Here is a 16019-nt window from a genome sequence, read left to right as displayed (position 1 = left end):
CCAGACCTCCTGTCAGATCTCCCCCTGTCGACTTCACAGCACTGCTTTGCCAAAGACTACCACACCGGGCTCCTCCTTAAGAAGACCCCACTGCATCATATAGTATACCACTTTAATTAAAAGTAAAATGTATCAATTTAATAAATGTATACATTATAAATTACATTAATGAAAACGAATAAATGAAAGTTATATCACTTTAATTGAGGCTAGTGCTGGAATTACAGTGGCCCAGTTGACTGCCTACTAATTGCTCAGCAGGAAAATGTTTAATAATCAATTAATCAATGAATGTGCTCTTTACTCCTCTAATCAGTGTTAATTGTACTTTATGCAAATTCAACTCAATAGTTACATAAGGTTTTCTGACATCCTGCTGTGAAACAGACTGCATCAGGGTAATGATGTACTACTGTACACTGTTCTCTTTCTGGTTTTGCTGCTCTGTCTCCCTAGCCCCTGTCTTCTACTTCGGGGACACAGACTACCACGTGGATGAGAGTAATGGCTTTGTGGAAGTCCGCGTGTGGAGGACTGGGACTGATCTGTCCAAAACAGGGACTGTCACCGTGCGCTCCAGAAAAACCGATCCAGTTTCTGCTGAAGGTAGGGGTTTTACAATAAACAGCTGCCCATTTACACCTTCTTTATCAAAGTTTGGCTTATATGAATAGAATAGAATAGAATAGAATAGAATAGAATGTTTATTTGCCATATGTAACAAGTATGATACAGGTATTGGAATTCTTGTAATCACTTGTCTTATCAATGCTAATCAGATCCTCATTTCAGCCCTAGCTACTCAGCTAGACATTTAAAGGTTCCCATACTGGCAATTTACTATACTATCCGCTGTCTATCAGTCTTATCAGTATCATCCTCATCTACTTATCCCATCCGATCATGGATGAGTATGTCTGTGTCCATGATGTAGGCAGTGCAATTAAATAACGCTCAAGTATACAGTTGTGCATAGTGATCATTTGTTCAAGTGCTGTCAGGTTCAAGGTTGGTTTCAAGTGTGCAGTAGTGCAGCGTCCAATGTGTATTGTATAGACAAGCTGCAAGGTGTTCAGAGTGTCAAGTGGTCAGTTGTTAGTCGAGGGGGGGGGGGGGGGGGGGTCTGACCAGGGGGTGTCTTCACAGTCACCTGGGTGAACTAGGGGGACAATAGGCGTTTGGGCAGCAACAAGGCATTGATGGAAATTACAAGTGCACAGTGAACCTGTGTCCCCACTCCTGACGCATGTTGTCAGCATGTACAGTTGTTGTGGTTGACCCTTCTGGCAGTCAGTATAATCGTTCCGTTTTGACAACTGGACAAGTTGGTATATTGCATAACCAGATAGACGAAACGATAGCCAAATCGACTTTGACTATCAACAACCACTTCAGCCAGACGATCTGTGAACGTGTGCTGGTGCCCAGTGAGAATGCCTGTGCTCTCCTCCTTTAGCGCACTATGTTGAAAAACCGAATGGCCTCCTTGTTCTGACGCTGAGTGAGAACAAGGAGGCCAAGTGAGAAACTTGGCCAAGAGGGCAGCATAAATACATACATTTATTTTTCATACAAACAAACACATATCTGTTCCAACTGAACGAGCTAAGCTGCTGACCTACTGTACATTTCCTGTGCTGTCTGTTGTGCTGCAGCTGGTGTGGACTATGTGGGGATTAGCCGGAACCTGGACTTCGCCCCAGGGGTCACCATGCAGACGCTCCGGGTGACTATCCTGGATGACCTGGGCCAGCCGGTGCTGGAGGGAGTAGAGATGTTTGAACTGGTCCTCCGCATGCCAATGAATGGCATCCTGGGTGAACCGGGCAAGGCCACTATCCTCATCAACGACTCTGTCTCCGACTGTGAGTCCAGTGTTTTACAGCAGGTCATCCTAATGGTACACGTCCTGAACGACCTGTGTCGTAGATCGTGGAACTTTCAAAACGATGAGATGAGAAGATTTTGTCTCCACCGCTTCATCCGATCATCAGATATCACTGCACCCCTATTGCTTTCTGTAGGACGTTACACAAAGTTTGCAAAATATGAAAATCATATCGCTTCACTACTAATCAAACATGCTAATTTTTCAGTAATCTGGAAAATTGCCAGATAATGCTCCCTGGCTAACTAGACCAGTGTTAGGCAAGTTACTCAATAAAAGTAATCAAGTAAAGTTACGGATTACTTTCTCTAAATTGTAATTATATTACTTTACTAATTACTTTCTCAGAAATGTACTCGGGTCACTAATTACTTTACTTTTGAGCCACTTTCTAACGCCAGATCATTGCTTACCCGAATCATAGAAATGCTGATCTAGGATCAGTTTTGCATCTGAGATCATACACTAGAAAATCTGATCCTATACCAGCACTCTTGGTACATCTCGACCCTGATGACATACAGTAAACAGTCAGTTCAGCCTCGACTGCGGAGACCGCATGCGCATATAAACCACATGAAAGGGAGCAGGCACGTGCTAAGTAATCTCATTTTTATTGGGTCAGTAAATCTGCTTAGTGAAAATATCAAACTTAATCCCTTACTTACTTAGTTACTGGAAAAAGTCATCTTCATTACAGTAATCCGTTACTTTATGATCAATTACTCCCAACACTGAGCTGGACAAATACATTTTCATGCACACTCCCAAACAATAAATACTGTACCCACAACTTCAAAAGTGCTTGGCTATTCGAGTTACTTTACTAGACATTGTATGTACAAAAATGCCAAACCCAAATCATTTGAGATTGGGACTATTATCACCACATTGTAACCAAGGTAATGCACATCAGCACATTTGTGCCAGAGCAACGTAATGTATCGCATGAACACTTATGAGATATTAGATTGGATAGGTCAGTGCTGACGTCATTATCTAACATGAAACAATGACTGTGACTCACCATAAATTCTTGAGTTATTATCTGATAGTTACATTTATTAATTGATTGATTTTGTTTTTTTTCAGTGCCAAAGGTTCAGTTCAGAGATGCCATGTACACGGCCAATGAGAATTCGGGTCAGATCTCGGCCATTGTCTACCGTAGCGGGGATCTGAGCTACAGATCCACAGTGCGTTGCTATACCAGGCAGGGGACGGCTCAGGTCATGATGGACTTCGACGAGAGGCCCAACACAGATGCCTCCGCCATCATCTTTCTACCAGGTGACAAACTGCGTGGGGCAAACGTCGTTTCACTCTTCATCACATTATACCTGTATGCATTATATATCTCACAAATACCTCCCCTACCCTGCAAAAAATGTCGGAAGTCCCAGGCACTCGAAAGTTAAAAGGAGGAAGAATGTAGATTAAAAAATGTATCTACACTCTGATTTAATAAAAATTTAATTATGGCTATGGACAGAATAAAATTGGCAACATGTTTCGACCTAATTGTCTTCAACAGGGCAAACTTTCTCTCAAAACAAAACTCTCATTTACACTCTTCCTCCTTTTTACTTTCGAGTGGCTGCGACCTTCGACATTTTTTGCAGTTATCCATTTCCCAAACCCCCAAGAGCACCGCTTCATTTTTGAATACACTCACCTGAGCGCCAGGTGGACTCTTCTTCTAATTACCTCCCCTACCCTCGTCCTCCATGCCCAGGGGAGGCGGAGAAGCCGTGTGTCCTGTCGCTCGTTGACGACACAGAGCACGAGGAAGACGAGGAGCTGCGTCTGGTGCTGGGAAGCCCCAAGAGCGAGTCTCCGTTCGGGGCATCCATCGGAGTGCCGAACGAGACGCTCGTCAAGATAAAGGATGACACAGACAGTATGACTGGGTTTTGTCCAAAAACTTTTTTTCTTCGTGTGTGTGTGTGTGTGTGTGTTTGTGTGTTTGTGTGTGTGTTTGTGTGTGTGTAACATATGCAGCATTTTACAACTAGTAACTGGTGTTAACTCACCGATTTCCCCACCATATTTTTCCAGAGGCCATCATCAAGTTTGGGGAGACCAAGTTCAGTGTGAGTGAACCTGATGAGGCTGGGCAGGTGTCTGTGGTCAAGATCCCCGTCCTGAGACTGGGAGACACCTCCAAAGTGTCAGTGGTCCGAGTTCACACCAAGGACGGCTCTGCTACCTCTGGAGAGGACTACCACCCCATATCTGAGGGTGAGCACTGCTAAAAAAACACTCGCTGATCAAATGGTAGAGAGTTTTTCACTGTACTTGACTTATATTGTATCCTTAGACGTTGAATTCAAGGAGGGCGACACGGAGCACTATGTAGAGGTGGAGATCTTGTTTGATGGAGTACGAGAGATGAGGGAAGCCTTCACAGTCCACTTGAAACCTGATGAGAACATGGTAGCAGAGACCCCGGTAATTACCGGACATCCGGCTGCAACTACTTCTGCGCTTGGATGGAATTAACAGCACTACATCTCCTATTGTCCTGTACTTTGAGATGTGTAACATTACGATTGTACTTTTGAATGTATGTTTCCTTTATTTTCTCACCAGATAAACAAAGCCGTCGTCTACATCGAGGAGACCAACAGTATGGCAGATGTCACCTTTCCCTCCTTACCTCAGGTGGTGTCCCTGCTCCAGTATGACGACGCCAGCAGGACCAAAGACGTGTTCCCTGGGGCAGGCTACCCTGTCATCTGTATTACGGTAGGGCCCAGGAACCCATGTGCTAGAAAGTTAATGTTGCACTCATGTGTTTTCACAGTTATTCAGTGGGGGTTTTCCTGTGTTGAAGCATAATCTTGTTTTGAAGCGTAGAAAAATTATGTTTCTACATAACAGCTTAACCCGACCTGAAATCCAGGTGCAACTGAGGTGAAAGAGTAGTTTGGTATATAGTATTTAATGTAATTCATTTTCAAGTGATTGAAATCTGCGTTCACATTAGTTTTTTCACATTGGGCAAACGGTTCCGGTTGAAATGTGCATAAAATGTTTTGTGTATTTTATGTACAATTTAGTCACAAAATGGTACTCCAGAATTAAATTAGGACCAGAGGAAAAGTACTCTATTAACTCTTTCTGCTGATTGGAGAATGTACTTGGCAGACATTGTGCCACATGATAAAACCTGCTGACGTCCCCATGGGAGACTGAGGTTCAATCCCTGGTTATGGCATTAAATGGTTGTTCAGTACAGTACTTGTATGGAAAGACCGGTATGGCAGAATGTGCTTGAGTGCATATTAACTATATACTGTCTCAGAGTAAGTAAAAGTGCATGATACTGGAATATCCAGTATCCAGTAGCTCCTTGCACCACATGAAACAAATCCTGATCCCATACTCTCCCAATTCAGGGCTAACCTTAGCATGTGGTTTGATTCCTGGGTGTACATACAGTATTAAATTATTGATCTTATGATGCCTGTGATGATAAATGTATACGTTTGTTTGTTGAATGAGCGGTGAGGAATAATTTAGTGTTGAAGGAAATAGCTATGCAGGGCATGTTTCACCAGAAACTACCAGATAACACCAAAGCCTCTGACCATTCAAGCGCCCAAGACTGCCCCGCTTAATGCCGGCTGAGACTTTTATTCTCACTAGCATCCAACTTGTGCTCCCTCTCCAGGCTTGTAACCCCAAATATTCAGACTATGACAAGACAGGCTCCATCTGCATTAGTGAGAAAATCAACAACACCCTGACTCGCTATCGCTGGCTGGTCAGTGCTCCCACCGGACCTGATGGTGTGACCAGCCCCATGAGGGAGGTGGACTTCGACACGTTCTTCACCTCCTCCAAGCTCATCACCCTGGACTCGGTATACTTCCAAGCCGGCTCCAGGGTCCAGTGCGCAGCACGGGCGGTCAACTCCAACGGGGATGAGGGCCTGGAGCTCAGCAGTCCTATAGTCTCCATCAGTATGGATGAGGGTGAGGACTTGGCCTGGCTCTCCCAGGCCGGATTCATCTCCTAATAGGAATGACTCATCAAGCATAGTCATGTTCAGTTTTTCAGCCTGTTGGTTGTTTGCGCGCTTAGATTCCAAAAAGCAAAAGATAAAAATGTGTTTTAGTCTCTTGTTTTTTCCCTATGTTAAATACAATTATTCTTAGTCGCTTTGGATAAAAGCGTCTGCTAAATGACTGTAATGTAATGTAGTGTAATGTTTTTGTGGTTGTCGATGGGTGCAAAATCAGGTTTTGAGTGTTTGTGTGACTGATAATTTGGGGTGTGGTTGCAGGGATGTGCCAGCCACGTGTGGTGGGCTCGGTGGGTGCTGAGCCCTTTTCTGCCCGGCTGAGGTACACGGGGGAAGAAGACCCGGACCACTCCAACCTCATCAGGCTGACTGTAGTCATGCCTCACATTGACGGTGAAGACCACAGATTATTGATGAAACACATACTGATACTCTTATCAGAGATTAGATATGCTGTAACGCTGCAATGTCCAGTATCAGGGTCTTTGCCAGAATAGCTTGTCTGCTATAACTGATGATTGTGTTTTGAATCAAATAGGGCAGTGTTTTCTTTATTAGTTCCGTCTCTCTGTTAAATCTGATACTGCACTGTTCTCTTTTACCAAATCCTCTTGTGAAGCTACTTCACTGCCTGACTCATCTCATCCAATCAGCCTGATGCCTGCTGTGTGTCTTCTTACCCATCAGGGATGTTGCCTGTGTTGTCAACACGGCCCCTGTCTAACTTTGAGCTGACTCTGAGCCTTGACGGTACGCGTGTCGGTAACCACCGCTGCTCTAACCTGCTGGACTACACCGAGGTGAGGACCCGCTACGGCTTCCTCACCAACGCCACCAAGAACCCCGAGGTGATCGGGGAGACTTCGCCCTACCAGTACAGCGACGCCCTCAGGGGCTCAAGTGCACTGCGTTTCTACAGGAACCTCAACCTGGAAGCCTGTCTTTGGGAGTTCGTCAGCTACTACGACATGTCTGAGCTGCTGAGCGAATGCGGAGGCACCATCGGCACTGATGGACAGGTGAACAGACCCGCTGTCACCCCTAGGGTAGAGGGTATCACTAAAGCAGTAAAGTTTGACCTACTTAAAGGAGTAGTAAAGGGAAAATGCATGTTTAGCCCTGTTTTAAGGTTACTTATGATCATATACAATGGTTCAGATCAAAACGTTGACAAAGCTAGCATTTTCGAGTTGATAATTGCTCTACCACCGTTTTGGTCATACAGTGGATGTGGATGGGCATCTTGAAAAATCATTCAAAAACATGTTAAACTCTCGATTTCAAAGACAAGAAGCTCACCGAGGGTGTAATTGGTGTCCGTTGGTGTTCTGACATCAAATTCGCCGCAAAGTATGAATCCTGTAGGGTTTTATTGATCATTTTATGAAATCCATTGACTTGTATTGAAGCGACCGTTGTAGATGTGTAGATCAATCCGCAGAGGGGATTCAGGAAGCTTCTTACGGTAGCTATTGTTATTGTTTATGTTGCTAGGCTACCTAGTTTGCGAAAGTTTACACACGTATGTGCTGTGACTAAATAGTTCTATGCTAAATATTTAAAAAAGCCTTTCCAGATGAACTACAATCTTACTTTATGGCGAATTATGTCAGAACGCCAACTAACACCTAGGTGAGTTTCTTGTCTTTGAAATCGAGAGTTTAACATGTTTTTTAATGATTTTTCAAGATGCCCATCCACATCCATTGTATGACCAAAACGGTGGTAGAGCAATTATCAACTTTCTGGAAAAAGCTAGCTTTGTCAACATTTAATTCTGAACCATTGTATATGATCATAAGTAACCTTAAAACAGGGCTAAACATGCATTTTCCCTTTACTACTCCTTTAATGAAATCCAGGATTCAACACTGTTTTACCTATGCAACATTAGTTTACCACCAGGAGTGAAGCGCCCCCGTGGGCCAGAATACCACAAAGTAGAACTCTTATTCACGTCAAAACGGCCTTTTAAAAAGGCCTAGGCCAGTCTTTTCTTTTCTTTGAACCTTTTTACTAGCTGCGCTCCCTGCGCCCATGCCTCACTGCTCCCCACATTAACATTCACCCTGGAAACCCTCCCTATTAGCTGGTTGGCAGTAAGGTACACTGGCGTCATGAAATGGCTCGTCACTGCAGCTCCCCTCCCTGCTGTAGATGATCAACTACCGTCTCAAGTACCGTGCCTCAGTCTCAGGCTGTGGTTGAATATTTACAAGCAAACTCAGCAGACCCATGCAGGATTTCTTTGACCCTCTCCCTTGTAATATATTGAGTGGGTGAACAGACGGCACGGCACTAAATATTTTCAAGGATTCCTCACTCTGCAGTGGAACAGTGGTTAAATGCTGTTGATCACTGTAGTGTATAGCCTACAGTACTGAGTCTATAGCCTTCAGTATTCCCCACAGGGCCCAGTCCTCCAAGTACACACGACATGTGCCTACAGTATCCTCTGTCCTGGGAGGGAGATTGCAATACACAATGTGTTTAGTATGTTGCCATGGTAATTGGTAAACATTCACCAAAGCATAGAAAGGTCTATCAGTTCACAGAGGGGAGCAGGAGGTATATAATTTCGGCTTGTGAAGTTGGCCAAGGAAACCCATAAAATGGTCGGTTAAAATAAAAAAGTAGGTTAAAATGATTTCTCTCAATGCGCACACACACACATGTATATACTGTATGTGTGTGTAAGGACCTTTGATTAGAGGAGTGTGGTCATCCTTTGCTGGGACGTGTTCGCACTAATGCACATTTGAGTCTCATCTCGTGTTTTTGTTTCCAAATCCTCTTACTCCGCCTCTCAAATTACCTCACCGCACCGGAATCTTGAGTTCCATTCATGAAAAAGATGTAGCCTAAAAACAGCTCACTTTAGCGAAGTTCAGGTATGTCCCAATTATTTTTTTTAAATAGCAGAGAACAAGGCCATCAAAATTGTCCTTTTTACATAGAGAGCTGATGAACTCTTAATCAAGAGTGTGCCATTTATAATGGGTGAAGCCATACTGTATGTTTATACAGCATAAGTCATATGTGGGTCTGAATCTTGTCTGTAACAGGACTCACAGCAGAGCTTTTACATCTTCATTGTACCAGGAATAAGACCAGAGACATGTCATTGAAAAGTATTTCCATGTCTGTGTGCTATGCTTGTAGGTGTTGAACCTGGTCCAGTCCTACGTGACTCTGCGGGTGCCCTTGCATGTGTCATACGTGTTCCACTCTCCAGTGGGAGCCGGAGGCTGGCAGCACTTTGACCTGCAGTCAGAGCTGCGGCTCACCTTCGTGTACGACACTGCCATCTTGTGGCGGGATGGTATTAGTAGCCCTCCAGAGGCCGAGCTACAAGGTCAGTGTTGTTGCTTTCTAGGTAGAGCATGAGACTCTCAGGGTTGTAGGTACAAACCCCACACTGGGGGCAGCTAAGCATTTCATTGTAGGGTACAGTGCCTTTATCAAGCATGACAAATAAAGAATCATTGAATCCTGACTGAAAGTTATTTATTTACATCATACCCTGAAGGTAAATTAACTGCTTTGTGATGCTTTAAGTGAAAGTACAGTACAAATTCTCAATGTGATTTGGAAGACTAACCCACTTCTGACTTGCAGGCGCCTTGTACCCAACCAGCATGCGCATCAATGAGCACGGTCGTCTGGTGGTCAATTTCAGAACTGAGGCTCAATTCAGAGGCCTGTTTGTCATTTCACACCCAGGTAAAGGCATTTATTAACTCGATTCATTTAGATTCCCACATTATTTAGGCTACTCAACCTGATATTACTGTATGCATCCATACGATAAATTCAATCCGAGCTCCCGGCAATGTGCCAAAGTGCCCTTGAGCAACTCACTGAACCCCAAATCGCTCATGTGCAGTACAGCGGCGTAGTACCTAGTACTGTCACCTCACAGCAAGAAGTTCCCGGGTCTTTCTGTGCGGAGTTTGCATGTTCTCCCCGTGTTTGCAAGAGTTTCCTCCCAAAGAACCCAATATGAAAAACATGCAGAAGAACAGATGCTCCCCAGTCCGGTCCCTGACCAGGACTTGGACTGAGCATTTGGAATTGGTCCCCGGGCGCCACTGATGATTAAAAAGACAAGGTCCTGGAATTTAATTTAAAATTTTGACTCACAATTGTGTTCTCCCACCAGGTTCATCCCTGTCGTCCATGGTAATGTGTGCGGACCACCCTGGCCTGATTTTCAACCTGAGCCTGGTGAGGAGCGAGCCCACCTACAACCAGCCTCTCCAGCAGTGGACCTTCCTCTCGGACTTCTCTGTAAGGAACTTACCTCATATATACTTTTACTGACCTGGGTAGCTCTTTCATGGTTCTCCTCTAACAGTGTTAGTGGGGCTGTGCCCCAATGACAACTTGCCTTGCCAGCATGTGAAAATAAGTGAAGTTTATTTTGTAACGTTTGCCTGTTCCTACTATGTATATGTGTATCAGCACACCTCCTTGTGTTTGATTAATGTAGTAGCCAAGTAGGCTCGCCCTAAGAGTTGTGAATCGTAACGGAGCGGAAAATGCGCTCGGAACGCAAGACCAAATATTTAATATGACCAACCAACCGACGACTAACGAACCAACATACAGTAGCAAGCTATAGAGCTGCTGATCACAGCTAGATATTTGAAACAGGCGGATCAAAATCCCCCCCCCCCCCACACTGAGAACCCTGTCTTCATCTGTGTGAGTTTGAGCATCATCTGTGACCGGCTCACTCCCGTCCTCTGGCTCTGTCGCTCCCCAGGTGCGTGACTACTCCGGGACGTACACGGTGAAGCTGGTCCCCTGCACCACCCCTCCTAGTCTGGAGTACACCGTCCCCCCTGTCTGTAACCCCCGTGAGCCCATCACCTTCAACCTGGACATCCGCTTCCAGCAGGTGAATATCCCTCTGAAATGATACGACTGTATGTGTCTTGTTCAGTTATGGTGTACAGTATGTAACACTTTCTATCCTTCATGTTAACTCATGTTGTGTTTCCTCCCCAGGTCAGTGACCCAGTGGCAGCTGAGTTTACCCTGAACACCCAAATGATCCTGCTGTCCAAGAGAAGCCTTTGGCTGTCTGACGGCTCCATGGGCTTTGGGCAGGAGAGTGACATTGCCTTCTCACACGGTAAAATAACCAAACCTAGTTCTAACTAGTTCATTATAGTGTGTTTGTATGTATTTTGTAATAACAAACTCATTCCTCATTACACAGGGGATTTAGTCTATGGCCGAGTGATGGTGGATCCGGTGCAGAACCTAGGAGACTCCTTCATCTGTAACATAGAGAAAGTATTCCTGTGTACCGGAGCTGATGGATATGTCCCCAAATACAACCCTGACAACTTTGAGTTTGGCTGCCTGGCTGATGCGCCATCGTTACTCTACAGATTCAAGATCATCGTAAGTGTAGCAACTCCATAACTGTGAAACTGAGATTGAAACCTTCTGTGTTTGTCCCACGAGATATACCAGAGCCCACTAATGTGGATGCTCCACAGTTCATTTTTCCCATTGCCCATACATATTGCTTTCTACACAAAACTAAACTTTGTGTTGCAGTAAAAGTATAGTCTATTCCAGCAGTTCTCAAACGTTTTGAGGCCAGGGACCCCTTAAAGGGGAGAACATTTATACTTGTGTGTGTGTGTGTACTGGATGTGTGTGTGTGTGTGTGTGTGTGTGTGTGTGTGTGTGTGTGTGTGTGTGTGTGTGTGTGCGTACGTGTGTGTGTGTGTGTGTGTGTGTGTGTGTGTGTGTGTGTGTAAAGTGGACGTAGTTCTGCAGGGTTTTTACTGTATAGAGGATTTTTTGGTGCCCCCCAAAGAGATTTTAGACAGAGCCAAAGGCAAATCACCAGTGGCAAAATGCTAAAAACTGAGAATAAAAATAGCAATTCAAAACCTCTCCAAATGTGTTTGATACAGTAGGAAACAGACAACAACACTCTCTCTCTCTCTCTCTCTCTCTCTCTCTCTCTCTCTCAGGATAAGGCCCAACCAGAGACCCAGGCCAGGTCGTTTGGAAACGTGGCCTTCAACGCTCTACTAGCCGTGGATGACCCCAGGGCTCTGGCCCTTGTCAAACAACCAGGATCAGATGGCTTCAGGATGGACTCCTCAGCACTGTTCCAGGTCAGTCCACTCAGCCTCTTAATACTGCTGTATACTATGACATGGACCCACAACCACAGCATCGGTGCTGATCGATACTCCTCTCCCCAGGTGTCTGCAGGGAGGGAGTGGTATATCCACGTCATATACACGGTCCGTTCCAGGGAGAACGCCAACCGCGGCATTGGTAAGAGAAGTCTGGAGTACCACTCGCTGACACAGAACTTCAGCATGGCCAAGGCAGGCCAGTCTCGCTCCAGGCGGGCAGCCATCGCAGCACCGGACATCGCGGAGGAGATCAGCCTTGACAATAACCGGGGCACCAACATCCTGCACCTAGCCCTGGACTACAGCAAACAGCCGAGGACCAGCCCGGAGAGGGAGGCCTTCACCAAGGGCATCGTCCCTAGCAATCTCACCCAGACGGACAGCGGCGATGACAGACTGGTGATGATCATAGGGCTCCTGGTGGGCCTGCTCCTCACCGTCCTCATCGTCATAGTGGTGGTGTTTCTGGTGCACTCCAAGCAGGAGAAGAAGATGAAGGAGGCACCTCCAGGCTCCAGCAACGCAGTGGCCATGGTGACACGCGGCTACTCCAGCAGCAGCGACAGCTCTGAGGTCTGATGGAGGGACAGCCTCCAGCCTCTGCGGCTCCACAGATACTGTCAGTAGGGTTTTGGTTTAGCTTTTCATTTTGCAAGTGCCTCATATTTTTTTTACATTGTAACTTAAAGAGGGAGGGTGAAACAGAAGAAGAAGAAAAAAAAAAAAAAACACACCCAGGCGGTGAAGTAAGCGGTGCAGGTTTATGAGCAATCTCTACTGGCCTCTGCTGGTGTACAGCGGTATTGCCTACAAAGTAGGGTCTAAATCTCATGCTACGAACAGACACACACACGGATGGACGGACAGACACACACGTCATGTACAGAAGCGACTGCACTGCTTAACAACAGGAGCTTTGTTTTGGTTCAAATTACTACTTGAAATATAGCAGCACTTGGGCTGTAGGACAGACCTGACAAAAGCAGGTCATCCTAATAATGTAAGTGTATCGATAAACGATATTTGCCAGTGTTTGTTATTGCTTTCTTTATGTCACTTGATCCAAAAATGTTTTATGTTTCGTCCAAAGGTGCTACAGAAAATGTATCTCAACATGTATGATGTTAGTGGTTAATCAAATAGGTCAACTTCGGTATACAACATATTTGTGTTGAAGTTCAACAGGTCCCTAAGAAAACCACTGGGATTTTAGGCTTTAGATTATTTATCACTTTACTGTCCGATCAGCAGGTCACCATACCGAATGTGACAAACAGAAAACTAATTTCATTTTGTTTGTATATTGTTATATATGATTTTTTTGCATGCATTTGTTTAAAATTGTATGATGATATCATACATGAGTTCTGGGGGAAAGTCCAATCTACTGTTAAATCAACTTATTTGTACTGTATTATGTCTAATTGTTTCCTTAATAGTCCCAGTGTGGTAGTGATTGTTTTAACAATCTGTAATTGTCAGGCCGTGTATTTGAGTATAGCACTGAGTCCTATGAGAGTAAAAAAAATGAACCTGTTTTGAGTTGATTTTAAAGACAGCAGGTCAGTGTTGTACAGTCTAGGAACAGTTCCAGATCATTTTGGTGTGTGACTATTCTGGCATAAAAATGGCCTTGGATTGAACTCACTCAAATCTATCTCGCTGCAGATTTTCATATTGACTGAGCTGTTTCAAATGGTCTCAAAAGCTTTTACAGTAGATGAGATTTAGTTTATCCAATTTAGTTTGTCAGGGAAATGTGTATCTGAATTGAGTAATCTAACCCTTGTTTTATTGGTTTTAGAATTCTTTATTTATTTTAGTACATATTTCCCATGGATTGCCAACAATAAAGGTGTATTATATGATATAAGATTCTTTCTACATATCTTCCTCTGTATGTCAGAAAAAATGGGAATGGTTTTAATCTAAAGTACCTACATGTGATAATTTCCATTTCTATTATCCAGAACAGAGTAAAAATCTGTAGTTTTAAAATTTTCCAGTTACAATGTCGGGACATTTTTCTATAATTACCTCACACTGAATCTGCTGTGTACTGTTTCTCTGTTTTTTGTGTGTGTTTTTTTTTTAGATGTGTGCAACTCTTTGCTATTTTATTTTGAAAACTTGAGTGCTATGCAACCTTAAATTCCACACTACTGAATTAGTATTCATTACCACTAGTCAATATTCTTTTTATTTGCTTATTTTATATTTTGCCAATGCATCAACATACTTTCATTCTAATTACTTTTGACACCTTTACGATTGCACAATTGTATTGAATGCATTTAGTGTATATATGTAGGTGTGTTTGTATGTATGTCTGTATATACAGGTGCATCTCAGAAAATTTGAATATTGTGACAAGTTCATTATTTTCCATAATTTAATTCAAAAAGTGAAACTATCATATATTATCGATTCATTATACATGTAGTGAAATATTTCAAGGCTGATTGCCTTCATGCCATGCTCCACGCTGATGCAGTAATTTGTGCAAAAGGAGCCCCGCCCAAGTACTGAGTACTGTACATGTATAAATTAACATACTGAACAAGCTGTACAATCATAAAGATTAAAACAAAAAGGCTTGAAATATTTAACTTTGTGTAATGAATATAGAATACATGAAAGTTTCACTTTTTGAATTAAATTACGGAAAATAATGAACTTTTTCCACAATATTATTATTTGGGATGCATCTATACATTTGTATTGCATATACATATAGCATGTGGATGTTTTGGGAATGGTCAGTGTTAAGAAATGCATATTGTATGTGCTGTACGTAATTTTAACATAGACCTGAAGCACAAAGTGGTCTGCAAATAAAGTTTTTTCCAATAATTTGATTGCTGCTGGTTTTGACTTTGAAATGCCCTTTCTAAAATAGTCTGTAGTGTATTTGTGTAAGAGAATATGATATTTAGATATTCTGAAGTGTATGTGTTTGAGAATATGATATTTAATATCCGGTAGTGTTAGAGATATATTTGACTGGAGACGAAATCTGGATTCTTGGAAATCATGTGACTTCTTTCACAATCTCCCCCTGTCCAATGCCATGTTTGGAATGTTCCTCAGTGAATCCCAGAGGAATTCCCAGAGATGTATGTTGATGCTCTGCTTTGCTTTTTGCAGCACAAACAAATAACTTTTCTTCCACAGTATTTTGAAAATGTATTGTCATTTGAACTTTGTTGCTAAGCTGCAGTCTGCATTCACTGCCTTAGGCTATCATTTGTGCAATCTGCATTCACTGCCATAGGCTATAGAAACAATTCATGGAGTTACAGTACACTTGGTGTTTAATGTTGTTAAAAACCAAATGTATGTTATTCTCTTAAGTCACATAGATGTACTTTACCTATGTAGTATATTTTTATACGGTATTACATCAATATATTTGGATTACTCATGTAGTAATCATTTTACTAAGAATAAAGAATAAACTCCATTTTAGATAGAACTTTGTAATTACAAGCAACTTCATTGCAGTAGGAACTTGGTTAACTTAATTAGATTAACATCTAGATGACAACACATGTCCTTTCCTGAGTCAACATTCCTTTGCCCCTGAGGAACAATAGAGATGGCACCTCTGAAGTTGATCAAAGCAGGACACAGGAAGAAACCCAAGACTGCCCCCAGTCCGGAGGGGGGCAGAGCCCAGTGACACCTATTGACCAATTACAAGACTAGTTGTAAATGTACCTCCCTCGTATGCTAAATTGTTTGTCGTGTGTGCATTGGCCTGAAGCCAAGTATATCAACTCGGATACCACCTAGTGTAAATCAGTACCGCCGAAGATTTGACCTGTGAGGCGTGCTCAATAAATTTGGTTTAAACTGCATTTTTCTCCAGAAGATTCTTTCCAAGTCAAGACAAAAAGAAACGACATATTGACGACGGGGACGGGAC

At 43.3% G+C, this 16019-nt stretch overlaps 1 protein-coding gene across 1 annotated transcript in view; it reads left to right on the top strand.

The window, feature by feature from the left end:
• Nucleotides 1-14902, top strand: part of frem2b (FRAS1 related extracellular matrix 2b) — a 49458-nt gene extending 34556 nt beyond the window's left edge. Inside the window, exons 7-24 of the mRNA XM_084443767.1 lie at nucleotides 457-606; nucleotides 1656-1865; nucleotides 2981-3178; nucleotides 3624-3788; nucleotides 3947-4129; nucleotides 4209-4339; nucleotides 4481-4636; nucleotides 5565-5868; nucleotides 6180-6311; nucleotides 6606-6937; nucleotides 9081-9273; nucleotides 9537-9641; nucleotides 10081-10208; nucleotides 10687-10821; nucleotides 10932-11058; nucleotides 11146-11333; nucleotides 11918-12064; nucleotides 12155-14902. Coding sequence (XP_084299893.1) covers nucleotides 457-606; nucleotides 1656-1865; nucleotides 2981-3178; nucleotides 3624-3788; nucleotides 3947-4129; nucleotides 4209-4339; nucleotides 4481-4636; nucleotides 5565-5868; nucleotides 6180-6311; nucleotides 6606-6937; nucleotides 9081-9273; nucleotides 9537-9641; nucleotides 10081-10208; nucleotides 10687-10821; nucleotides 10932-11058; nucleotides 11146-11333; nucleotides 11918-12064; nucleotides 12155-12670 — 3500 coding nt within the window. The 3' untranslated portion in view covers nucleotides 12671-14902. The remainder of the gene's footprint in view (nucleotides 1-456; nucleotides 607-1655; nucleotides 1866-2980; nucleotides 3179-3623; nucleotides 3789-3946; nucleotides 4130-4208; nucleotides 4340-4480; nucleotides 4637-5564; nucleotides 5869-6179; nucleotides 6312-6605; nucleotides 6938-9080; nucleotides 9274-9536; nucleotides 9642-10080; nucleotides 10209-10686; nucleotides 10822-10931; nucleotides 11059-11145; nucleotides 11334-11917; nucleotides 12065-12154) is intronic.
• Nucleotides 14903-16019: the final 1117 nt, after the last annotated feature.

This window comes from Borostomias antarcticus (assembly GCF_949987555.1).
Source record: "Borostomias antarcticus genome assembly, chromosome: 1".
NCBI lineage: Eukaryota > Metazoa > Chordata > Actinopteri > Stomiiformes > Stomiidae > Borostomias > Borostomias antarcticus.
This window is presented reverse-complemented; position numbering and strand designations above follow the sequence as displayed.